Here is an 11,885-nt window from a genome sequence, read left to right on the forward strand (position 1 = left end):
ATCATCATGTCGGGCCATTAATTTATCTTGGTACTTTTAAAGAATTCAATAAAGTTGCTCACTTCAGGCCTTAATCCTTATTACTCACTTTTTCTCTAACTGCTGGTTTGGTAACAGTCTCACATTCTAATGCGTCCACTGTTTCGCATTGTAAAGAAGCAAAGTGGTTATTCTTCGACCATTCTGTCTACACTTTACTTGTACTTGTTTTAGGACTTGTTTTAGTTCTGCAATCTTCCTGACAGATTGCTGTGGGAGGAGTTTTGATTGGTGGGTTGTTGATGATTTGTGGATTGTTGACAGTAATTGATGTGTTATTAGTGGGGTGGGTGCAGGTGGTGGTGGTTGGTACAGTGGTGGTTTGGACAAAAGAAAGTGAGCTGTTCGATGAAGATGCAGCCCTCAGAGGTCTAGTCCACTTAGACATTCAACATATTGGCCACTGTTTGGGCCCGTTCACAGCCGGTAGTGCGAGGACAGGCAGTAGATGTCATAGGCACTGCTTTAACAGGCCCAGGCCTCACTGGAAGGTTGTTTTCACAGCTGTCCGCATTTCCCAGTTGGGCTGTCTGAAAGATATTCCATTACAGTTGAACCTCCCAATACCGCCGCTCATGGGTCTGTAGAAAAATCGGCGGTATTCAGAGGGCGGCAGTATTCAGAGTTACTCATGTCTCAGGAAAACCCTTTCTGGGACTTGAAAATGACCGGCGGTATTGGGAGGGAGGCGGTGTCTGGAGGGGCGGTATTGGGGGGTTCGACTGTAGAACATTAGTAACTACAGTCTAACCCACAATACCGCCCCTCCGGACACCGCCTTCCTCCTAAATCCCAATACCGCCAGTCATTTTCATGTCCCAAAAGGCTTTTTTTCTGAGACCTGAGTGAATCCGAATGCCGCTGCCTCCGGATAGTGCCGATTTTCCTCCAGACCCATTAGCGGCAGCCGGCAGTATGGGGGGGGGGGGGTAACTGTAGTGTTACAGCTTTAGTAATAATGGTATTTAGTAGAAGTACATATGTAAAATAAACTGTTTGCTGAATGCTGATGTACCTCTTTAATTGCTCAAATGTGTAAGAAGATTCCTCCTTGCTTCCACGTGGACGTTTTATCTGGGCCCGCTCTGCAAACATGTATTCTGTACTGTATGCAGCAAAGAGTTTGTTGCACTGTCGGCAACCAATTGACTTCTTACAGTACTGCCTATGTACCTTGAATTTCTCCGCAAAAGCAAAAGCAGTTGCAAATCCCTGCGGAAATGAAGTAATAATGTGGGGAACTATTAGGGATCGTTCACATACAGTCAAACCCCCCACAACCGCCCCTCCAAGAACCGCCCACCCCCCACAACCGCCCACCCTTCACCAGTCCCAAGAAAAGTTTAAAAATTGCAATTTTCCATTGTCTTTTTCATAGCTGCAGCTCAAGCTCCTAAAATTAAACTAAAATGGGGTTATAAAGAGTCTAAAAAGGGTATAATTCCAGCATGAAAATGTTTTGTGCTGCGGTATCAAGTGCTGACCATGAAAAGAGTACCGTACAGTGCTGACACTGAAAAAGTATACAGCGCTGACATCTACTTGGACTGACATATCCTTGAACCTCAACCCACGTTACATCATCCTACAAGAGTGCATGTTTCCAGCTTTTTTGGACGGATTTGACGTCGGAAACGTCGCGAAATTCTTTTTGGACATTATCACCATGATACCTATAACCGCTGTGACAAGGCTGGCCACCTTAAAAACTTTGTTGGGCCGAGCTACGTAAACAATAACAACAACAAATTGTTGTTTTTAGCTCGTATCGGGGCTGGATCAAAATACCTACTACTGATTTTGATCTAGCTTAATGAATATAATGTAGTGGTTATGGGGCTACATAATTCCCCTTATTTAGCTAGTAGGAACGTTAGTTTACAGCTGCTGTTTCCTCGGTTCGGGTTTACAGTGACACACTTCCGCTGCGCGGGTTTTTTGTTGTTGCAATGGTGGAAGGAATAAATGGTGCACGTTGTGTAGCCGAAAGAGAACGTTGTCACGACTCCTGCTTGAGCCCCTCTACACTGGTGACCCCGACGTGATGGCGATGGGCGCTCCAGACACAGGGTGTGCCAGCATCGCCGCGTCAGCCAGGGCGTCCTTCACATCCTTAAAAGCCTTGTCCCTCTCTGCAGACCAGTCCACGGCGTGTTTGGGGGCTGTGCCCTTCAGAGCCTCATATAGGGGGCGGAGGAGATCGGCAGCCCAGGGGATAAACCATGGTAGAAGGACACCATGCCAATGAACTCCCGGAGGGACTGGGCCGTGTGTGGGCGTGGAAAGTCTGCGACGGCCTCCACCTTAGATGGAAGGGGGGCCGCCCCGTCCTTGGTGACCCGGTGGTCCAGGAAGTCGATGGTGATCAGACCAAACTGGCATTTGGCCGGGTTAACTATCAACCCGTGCAGGCTGAGCCTCTCGAAAAGGGCTCTGAGGTGGGACAAGTGCTCGGACACAGAGGCGCTAGCGACCAGGATGTCATCCAGGTACACAAAGAGGAAAAGTAGGTCCCGCAACACTGAGTCCATGATGCGTTGGAAGGACTGCGCGGCGTTCTTGAGCCCAAACGGCATGCACAGGAACTCGAACAGTCCGAACGGAGTTGTCACAGCCGTTTTGGGGACATCAGCGGGATGGACGGGCACCTGGTGGTATCCACGGACGAGGTCCACCTTGGAAAAGATCACTTTCCCAGCCAGGTGGGCGGAGAAATCTTGGATGTGAGGGACCGGGTAGCGGTCCGGTGTTGTTGCGTCATTGAGCCGACGTTTGTCTCTTGGTAGTTATCAAAGACAATCTTTCGAACGAACATGGTTGACGAAATCAACGCGGTTTGAGCTCCTCTACAATACTCTCTATGAAGTGTACTAACAGTGTATATAAGTGGGAAGCCCTAACTACTTTCTCGGGCCATGCTACATAAACAATAACAACAACAAACCGTTGTTTTGAGCTCGTATCGGGGCTGGATCAAAATCCCTACCACTGATTTTGATCCAGCCCCGATACGAGCTCAAAACAACAGTGCAATGACATGGTCCCCACTTATAAGACCGTACACTCGCAATTTAAACACACGCGACGGGCGCGCCTCGCCTTAGAATAAAATACGATGGGTTTCACTCGCATTCGCGCGAAAACGACGGGGTCCACTCGTAACCCACAGTATTTGCTGCCAAAGAAATGTTCGATTTTGGCGATTTTGTAAAGGGGTGTGGTACAAATCTGGTGTGGCGCGCGCGCCGCAACGCAATAACCATTTACAAACCGCACAATTTCAGAAATGAGAAGTTCAGCACACATGGCAAACATTTTAAAAACTGGAAACTTGTTTTTGTACTGCAGCTAATTAATATTAATTATAAACTTACAGATTCAACAATCGGCTGCATTCTGTTTGTATTGTGATACGTTTACAGATGTATTGATCTATCAAGATTCAACCAAAATCAAAATTCGACGAGAGTTAATAAGTGTAAACTACTAATAAGACACGTTAGTCCCTAGTTAAGGGGTCAAATTCTTTAGCCGAGCGGTTAGTGGCGTCGCCTTGTGGTGCAGTACACCCCGTATCGAATCCCGCACCGGGCAAGAAAATAACCGGTTACATAAGTATAACAGCACGTAGAACAACAGATTTGAAATGATCATGGTCTAGATTTGCTAGATAAGAAATTGCCCCCTGTCAAGGCACGTCTAGACGGATGGAGACTGATAGTGTGAGACAATTAGTGCCACGTAAGAGAAGGAGGAAAGAAAGGTTGTGCTAGCCAATTATTGATGACAGTATCACTTTTAGAGCTGTAAAACAGACACGTCACAGAAAAAAATTTAGGTGAAAAAGTGAAAGTTGCTCAGAATCATCTGAAACGCCGAGAAAAGTGATTTTGAGGTGTTTTTGAAAATTGCTTATTTTATGCATATCTATGCATATTCTATCATATTGTATCATATTATTTGGTTCCCAACCTAAAACATACTGCCTCACTTACTTAATCATTCCTTGCCAGGTATTTAAAGAATTAGTCCAAAAGTAGCCCATTGAGTTCAGCTCAAGGTGTCAAAAACTTTCAAGTCCTGGCCGAAAAAATTTTTTAGGTGAAAAATGCAAAGTTGCTCAGAATCGTCTGAAACGCCGAGAAAAGTGATTTTTAGGTGTTTTTGAAAAATTGCATATTTATGCATAATTATGCATATTTTGAATTTTTAAACTAGCCTATAGCACAATACCTATCACCATCTTCAATTTGAGACATCACTGACCTCTTAACTCCTTACGGTTCCCGAGAATTAGCTATTATAAATTTATCATAGTAGAGTAGAGAGATCTTTTCTGGTTACAAATTGCCATTTTGGCCATTTTTCAGACCCCCGTGAAATCTGATCGACAAAAGACAGAGACTTCATCTTTGGATATGTTTGTCATAGTGTTAAGGAGAACTACCATACCAATTTTGGTGTCAATCCGTGGTGTACTTCCGGAGATACAGAGGCGTAAAATTGGCGTTTTCACTGAACTCTATCATGCATGGCCTGGCAAATTTTGAAAACTTTTTTTTGGAACTTTTTTTAATTGATTGGATTATGTTTGAATGTTGTTAGGATCATGTTCGGGCGTTGTTAGGATCATGTTAGGGTCTCCCCTATGGCCTTGCCAGGCCATTGATAATAATAATTTTAAAATATATTATATTTCCCCCCTTCCCCCCATAATTTTGGGCCCCTTCGGAAATTTGGGCCCTAGGCCTGGGCCTTGTTGGCCTATGCAGACATCCGGACGCAGCAGACCAAGCTCTCTCAGCTGATCCAACGCTAGCTCTCCCAGCCAGACACCCCCGACACACCTCCCCATACTCCACACAATGACACTAAAAACACAGTTAAGGCTAGGTGAGGCCGCCGCCAGATCACCCTCGGTGTTATCGGAACTGCCGGTCTGCATGGGCTAGCAGTTAGCTTAGCCTGCCCTGTTTCTGCGTCCTGTCAGACCGCCCTCGGTGTTTCCTCCTTGAGCACAGCTCCAGGCAGGACGCAGCAGGCCAAGCCTCCCAGCCGATTCAGCACCAGCTCTCCCAGCCATCAAACGAAGACAAACTTAGACACAGACGTGGATAAAGACACTGCATGGACGGTACTGGGTGAGGCCGCCGCAAACGTGAATTTACGCCACCATCTTCCCACATCAGTACTGCAAACGTGAATTTGTGCCGCCATCTTCCCACACCGGAAGCCTAGTGTGGGCTTATAAAGGGATAGCTCAGTTTCTGGGGTTTTCCCTGTGAATTCTACTTTCATGGTCAGACAAGCTGATGGGTTCCTTTTTCATGTGTGTGTGGCATGTTGAAGGTAAACTGAATGGTGAGTTGAGCTCATTTGCTGGATGTCAACCAGAATCATTAGCAGCTCCTCTCAAAAGGAGCCGGATATGCCTTCTCCAAAGCCAATTCTCAATACGTTTTACCTGTTAATTTACTGTCAACAGTTTTTTCTTCACCGGCGTTTCACAAGTATATGCGAAATCCTAGAAATTAGATGATAGTTTAGAACTGTTTTCCCATAATATGCACATCCTCCTTCTTCTGTGGTGGAGGAAGCTGGTGAAGGAAGACCCCGTCTGAACATCAAATATCAAACACCAACAGGCATTTTTTCTTTTGAAACTATTTCTGTTGTTTCTTTAATCTGAAAATGTTTCAAAGCTCCACGTGTACTTTTAACACATTTAACGTGCTTAAACATATGAAGACATCAGCTGATAAGCCATAGAAGTCATGTAATACATGCTGTCTAAAACACAGCAGCCGGGAGAGGAAGAAGAAGAAGAAGAAGAAGAAGAAGAAGAAGAAGAAGAAGAAGAAGAAGAAGAAGAGGGAGATAAGGTCGCACATTCACAACAGATGCACAGCACCGTCTCATTTGCGTTATTCACAATAATCTGCCACAAGAGATTCAGAACATCTCATAAAATACTCACGATATGTTCAGATTACAATCACAACACAAAATAAAATGCAACCTAGAGTGAACTAGAACAGAGTATAATAAACAAGAGTCACGTCAAGCCAGACTTTATTTATATAGCACGTTTCATAGTTGAATGATCAATAAATAAATAAATACATAACACATTCATACACATTAAATAAATAAATAAATACATAACACGTTCACACATTAAATGAATAAATAGATTGATAGATAAAATAAAGTGAAACATGAGCAAATACAATACCATGACAAACTAATAAATATTAAGAGATAAATAAATCAATAGACAGTGTGACACGTGTCCTACATGAGGACGACTGGTAAAATAAGAGTAGTTACACGATCAACGTGTGATGATTCACAATTCACAAGTCTGAAAGCTCATGAGATATACATTATACACTGCACATTGTGCAACGTAGTGTCGCCCAGCAGCGCTGAGACTCAGATACGTAGTACATGAAGTACTTCAAACGTAGACCCATCAAGACTGTCTTGGTGGGTCTACGTTAAACTGTTGCAGTACACAGGCGGACGTACTGCTGCTGTACTTACTGTGTGTCTCACAGTACATGTAGCTTCAATATGAAGCCCTGCTTTGATTCATATGTAAACATCACATGCCGGACATGCCGGGCTGCTCCACCTTCTCGTCTCTCTCGTGTCTTCATGTATTTTAGAAGCCTCGTGGTACATTCAGCTGCCAGTCATTCCTGCTTACAAGGAAAACACTCCAAAGAAGGTTTTCCCTGGGTCGTCGTCCAGGTTGGGCAGTAGCCTGGGCTCCGTGACCGTCCTGATCCTGTCTTCCTTCATCAGGCTGAACACGGCTCCCATGTACACGGCACTGAACCAGTTGCCCCCGCTGTCCGGGCCGCTGTCCGGGCCGCTGCTGGGCCTCTGCTCGCAGGCTGTGCGTATGGAATGCAGGATGGTCTCGTAATTATTCGGATCGCTGATCCCAAAGGATTTGGACCACCGCTTCACGATGTGGCTCAGGTGGACCTCCTGCTTCGCCACGCCCTCATCGTGCGAGTTGCAGCTGACCTGGAAGGAGGCCTGGCTGTACACAAAGTACAGGCCGTCCTGGGGGATCACGATCTCGTTGTTGACAAGTTTAAGATGTCCTTGTGAGTGGAACTGGTTTACGTCCCTTTTCCACTCCGCTGAGTCTTTGAAGGACGCATTATATTCACCTATTGAAAGAAGACAGTGAAGAATAAGTGGCAGACTAAGCACACAGACTGAGGACGTATCATCTTACAACAACTAAGAAGAAGAACTTCAAATATGAACCGCTCGGATAAAACGAATGGTGAGACGCACGCCATCTTATCTGTCTCGATTTGCTCAAAACCACGTTCACATTTCATTTCCTGAAGTGGTTTTCATCTTCTGTGTCAGACGAGTTCCTGTGTCTGGATTCATTTAAAAACAGAAGTGTTGTCCAGTCTGCCCTTACCTTCAACATGAATGGCGGCCCTGATATTCCCAGAGATCTGTCTCAACATGTGGCGGAGATCTGGAAAGAAGAGGAGACGGGTTTACCATGTGCTACCTGGCAGTCGCTTCCACACAGCAAACCATGTGAGCTTGTGGTGTGACCAGTCTGAATCCGTATCAGAGGATGAAACCAGGACTTCTTTTAAAAACGGTGTAATGGTGAGGTGAGGAAAAGGGGAAGAGTGCTTACCTCCATCTTGCTCAGTATGACTCTGCTCCTGCACAGGAAAGGAGAAAGAAAGAATGGTTAGTGTAAAGGAATGCCAGACCACCTGGACATGAAGTCTCTGAAGGCTTCATGGATGCTTCATGGATGCTTCATGGCACGCTGTCGTCAGGGTTACATGGTATTTACCTTGGCATGCCAGCTGAAGAAGACGGCTCCGGCAACACACAGTGCCATGGCCACCAGGGCTGCAGCCAGCCTGCGGCGGTGGCGGCTGCTGGGTGTGGACGGCTGCTGTGATGGCTTCACGTCCTGCTGCTCGCTGGTGTCTACGTCCAGCAACACTTCATGGTGTCCTTCCATTGTTGTAAATAGTGTTCCTGTTGCTTCGTCAGGAGAGCAAACCGTATCTAGCACACGCTTGGAGCTCGCCGTTTATCTCAGGGTGTCGTGCTGTGTCAAAATAAGGGTGTCACACACACAGCAAGTCACACAGCCCGCTGAAGAAGTGCTTCCTTGGTTGTGTGTCTGCTCTGCTGATGTGTGTGAGCAGGCTTTTAAAAGGGCTTCTCTCTGACAGGGAAACTCCGCTGATGTCACTCAGAGAGAAGTTGCTAAAGAAGGAAATCCAGAGTCTGGGTGGTTGGAGCTACCGAGAGAGCCCACACTCTCCCCACCTGCACACAAGCACACACATGCAGCCATGTGCATGCACAGACGCCTCCAGCAGCTTCACACACACACACACACACACACACACGCACACACACACACACACACGCACACACACACGCACACACAAATGTCCAATACCTCTTTCTCTATACACACACACAGATGAGGGGATTCGCTTGATTTTTACTTTTACCCCAGTGTGCTTTCCTTTTACTTTCCAAGTGTGTAGCATTAAGTTCCTGTTTATATTTATATATACGTGTATATATATATATATATATATATATATATATATATATATATATATATATATATATATACTATATATACTATATATATACTATATATGTAAAATCTGTTTGTGATAGTCATGGATTTCATGGACGGGATCTCAAGTCACAGCCAAGGTGAGGAGTGTGTCCGTTTTGGGAACCTCAGAATTGCATCTCTGCTCTTCGCAATTGATGTGGTTTTGTTGGCTTCATCCAAACGTGACCTCCAAAGTGCACTGGGATGGTTTGCAGCTAAGTGTGAAATGGCCTGGATGAGAGTCAGCACCTCCAAGTCTGAGGCCATGGTTCTCTACCGGGAAATGGTGGATTGCTCCTTCCGGGTTGGGGATGAGTTGTTGCCTCAAGTGAAGGAGTTCCAGTATCTCGGGGTCTTGTTCACGAGTGAGGGTAGGATGGAGCGGGAGATTGACAGGCGGATCGGTGCAGCATCAGCAGTAATGTGGACGTTGTACCGGACCGTTGTGGTGAACAGGGAGCTGAGCCGGGAGGCAAAGCTGTCAATTTACCAGTCAATCTTTCTTCCAACCCTCACCTATGGTCATGAGCTTTGGGTAGTGACCGAAAGTGTGAGATCATGGATACAAGCGGCTGAAATGAGTTTCCTCCGTAGGGTTTCTGGCCTCAGCCTTAGAGATAGGGTGAGGAGCTCGGACATCTGGAGGGAGCTCGGAGTAGAGTTGCTGCTCCTTCACGTCGAAAGGAGCCAGTTGAGATGATTTGGGCATCTGATTAGGATGCCTCCTGGGCGCCTTCCTTTGAAGGTTTACCAGGCACGTCCAACTGGGAGGAGACCCCGGGGTAGACCCAGAACTCGCTGGAGGGACTACATGTCCAATCTGGCCTGGGAACGTCTTGGGATCCCCCAGGAGGAGCTGGAGGACGTTGCTGGGGAGAGGGACATCTTGAGTGCCCTACTTAGCTTGCTGCCCCCACAACCCTACCCCAGAGAAGCGGCTGATGATGAATGAATGAATGAATGAATGAATGAATGAATGAATGAATGAATGAATGAATGAATGAATGAATGAATGAATGAATGTATAATCTATATTATCTGACCCCTCATTGTCTGCTAGAAGCTGTGCTAATATATTTTCTTAGTCATTTAATTACATCATATCTCAACCACCCCATAAATGACATCGTAGCAACGCAGATGAGCAACAGTGACAAATGACCTCAATTCTTCAACAACCACACCATGTAGAAGACACCCAGTCAGACAAAAGACACAGTCAGGGAGAAAACACAGTCAGTCAGAAGACAGAAGAGACAGTTAGACGGAACAAAGTCAGTCAGAAGGGACAGTCCGTCAGAAGAGACAGTTAGATGGAAGACACAGTCAGTCAGAAGACAGAAGAGACAGTCAGACAGAACAGAGTCAGTCAGAAGACAGTCAATCACAAGAGAGTCTGTCAGAAGACACAGTCAGTCAGAAGACACAGTAAGTGAGAAGACAGAAGGTACAGTCAGTCAAAAGACACAGTCAGACAGAAGAGACAGTCAGACAGAACAGAGTCAGTCAGAAGACAGTCAATCACAAGAGAGTCTGTCAGAAGACACAGTCAGTCAGAAGACACAGTAAGTGAGAAGACAGAAGATACAGTCAGTCAAAAGACACAGTCAGACAGAAGACAGAAGAGACAGTCAGACAGAACAGAGTCAGTCAGAAGGGACAGTCCGTCAGAAGACCGTCAATCACAAGAGAGTCTGTCAGAAGACACAGTCAGTCAGAAGACACATTGAGAAGATACAGTCAGACAGAAGACACAGTAAGTGAGAAGACAGAAGGTACAGTCAGTCAGAAGACACATTCAGTCAGAAGACAGAAGAGACAGTCAGACAGAACAGAGTCAGTCAGACGACCGTCAATCACAAGAGAGTCTGTCAGAAGACACTGTGAGAAGATACAGTCAGACAGAAGACAGAAGGTACAGTCAGTCAGAAAACAGTCAGTCAGAAGAGACAGTCAGAAGAGGTGAATGTTCTCTGGCAACAGTAACACATGACTGAAACAACACACACATTTTTTGCTATCACCATTCAAACAGAATATTTCTGAAATTAAATTCAGACAGGAATATCTCACTGTGTGTTGTGTCTTAGCAATAACTGACAAACTGACAAAAATTACCATTTTTAATTAATGTCTAGTCAATATGCCACGGATCTTTCATTCAGTCCAGTTGCTTTATTGTGTGTTAGGGGAAGATCAGAAGTGATGACGATGAAACAGTTCTCCTGACTTGGACAAATATAAGATCTATGTGGAAAAAACCATCATTCCTGCTGCTCAGCCTGTCTGGGCTGTTTTCATGGGGCTGATGCCAAAGAGGTGACAAGACACACACACACACACACACACACACACACACACACACACATGCCACAATATACAATATTATGATACATTTTATTATTCAACCTAAACATAAAATTGTGCAAACTTTTCTCATCATCATCATCATCATCATCATCATCATCAACCACAGTGGTTTCCAGGTTCCTCTTCTATTCCTTGTAAATATCTGCTAAGTAATTCTGTAAAACATTTTACATACGTGCACAAAGATACTGAAGTTCAAATGAAGCTGACTTTTGAGAGAATGAGTAATCTCCCAGTTCTTCCTCTTCTGCGTGTGTGAGGAGGTCCAGGTGGGAGGGGGCATTACTCCACAGGCTCGTTACCTCAAAGGTACTTCCACCACTTGTCTCACCTCAGTTCACAGAGAAATGACATTTAAATTAGGAAGGAAAGTACCATCTCATTAACACTTCACTGTTGTGTCACTTTCTGCTCCATCGTTTCTGTGCCATCGTTTCTGCTCCATCGTTTCTTCCTAATTATCTATATGACAAGAAAATAACTTCTGAAACTGTTCTTATAAAACATTGGGTGATATTTCAAGGGTCTCAACCAACAAATCAGAATTAGAACCAGAACCAGAATCAACCTTACTGGCCCAGTGTGCCTAGTCATTGGAACTGGGCTGCAGGTGACAGTAGCTTCTTGTACTTACATGTATCACTGAAAGACAAAAAAAGAAAGGCAACACATTTTTTAATTTACAGTTGTACATTTGTACTTGCACGTGATTTAAAAAGAGGTGGTGGACATGGGAAAAATGTAAGTGAGAGGGGGCATTGTTTATATGATAGTGCCATTAGAGACGGCCTAATCGTCATCTTTATGTGCTGATTAAATCTCCGTGCTGCCA

The 11,885-nt window shown here is 45.1% G+C and overlaps 1 protein-coding gene across 1 annotated transcript; it reads right to left on the reverse strand.

The window, feature by feature from the left end:
* Nucleotides 1-6,109: 6,109 nt before the first annotated feature.
* On the reverse strand, nt 6,110-8,062 carry LOC130129101 (tumor necrosis factor-like). The gene is made up of 4 exons (XM_056298901.1): nt 7,889-8,062; nt 7,724-7,751; nt 7,493-7,552; nt 6,110-7,226 (listed from the first exon to the last, which is right to left on the reverse strand). The coding sequence occupies exons 1-4, from the start codon at nt 8,060-8,062 to the stop codon at nt 6,748-6,750; spliced, it is 741 nt and encodes a 246-aa protein (XP_056154876.1). The 3' UTR covers nt 6,110-6,747.
* Nucleotides 8,063-11,885: the final 3,823 nt, after the last annotated feature.

This window comes from Lampris incognitus, chromosome 18 (genome assembly GCF_029633865.1).
Source record: "Lampris incognitus isolate fLamInc1 chromosome 18, fLamInc1.hap2, whole genome shotgun sequence".
NCBI lineage: Eukaryota > Metazoa > Chordata > Actinopteri > Lampriformes > Lampridae > Lampris > Lampris incognitus.

Excerpts from the sequence above, each read along its gene's own strand:
- LOC130129101 (XM_056298901.1), bottom strand. The coding sequence starts at position 8,062 with ATGGAAGGACACCATGAAGTGTTGCTGGACGTAGACACCAGCGAGCAG. Across the intron at positions 7,752-7,888 it reads TCTTCAGCTGGCATGCCAAG|GAGCAGAGTCATACTGAGCA; the intron begins GTAAATACCATG and ends TTTCCTGTGCAG. Across the intron at positions 7,227-7,492 it reads GGCCGCCATTCATGTTGAAG|GTGAATATAATGCGTCCTTC; the intron begins GTAAGGGCAGAC and ends TTCTTTCAATAG.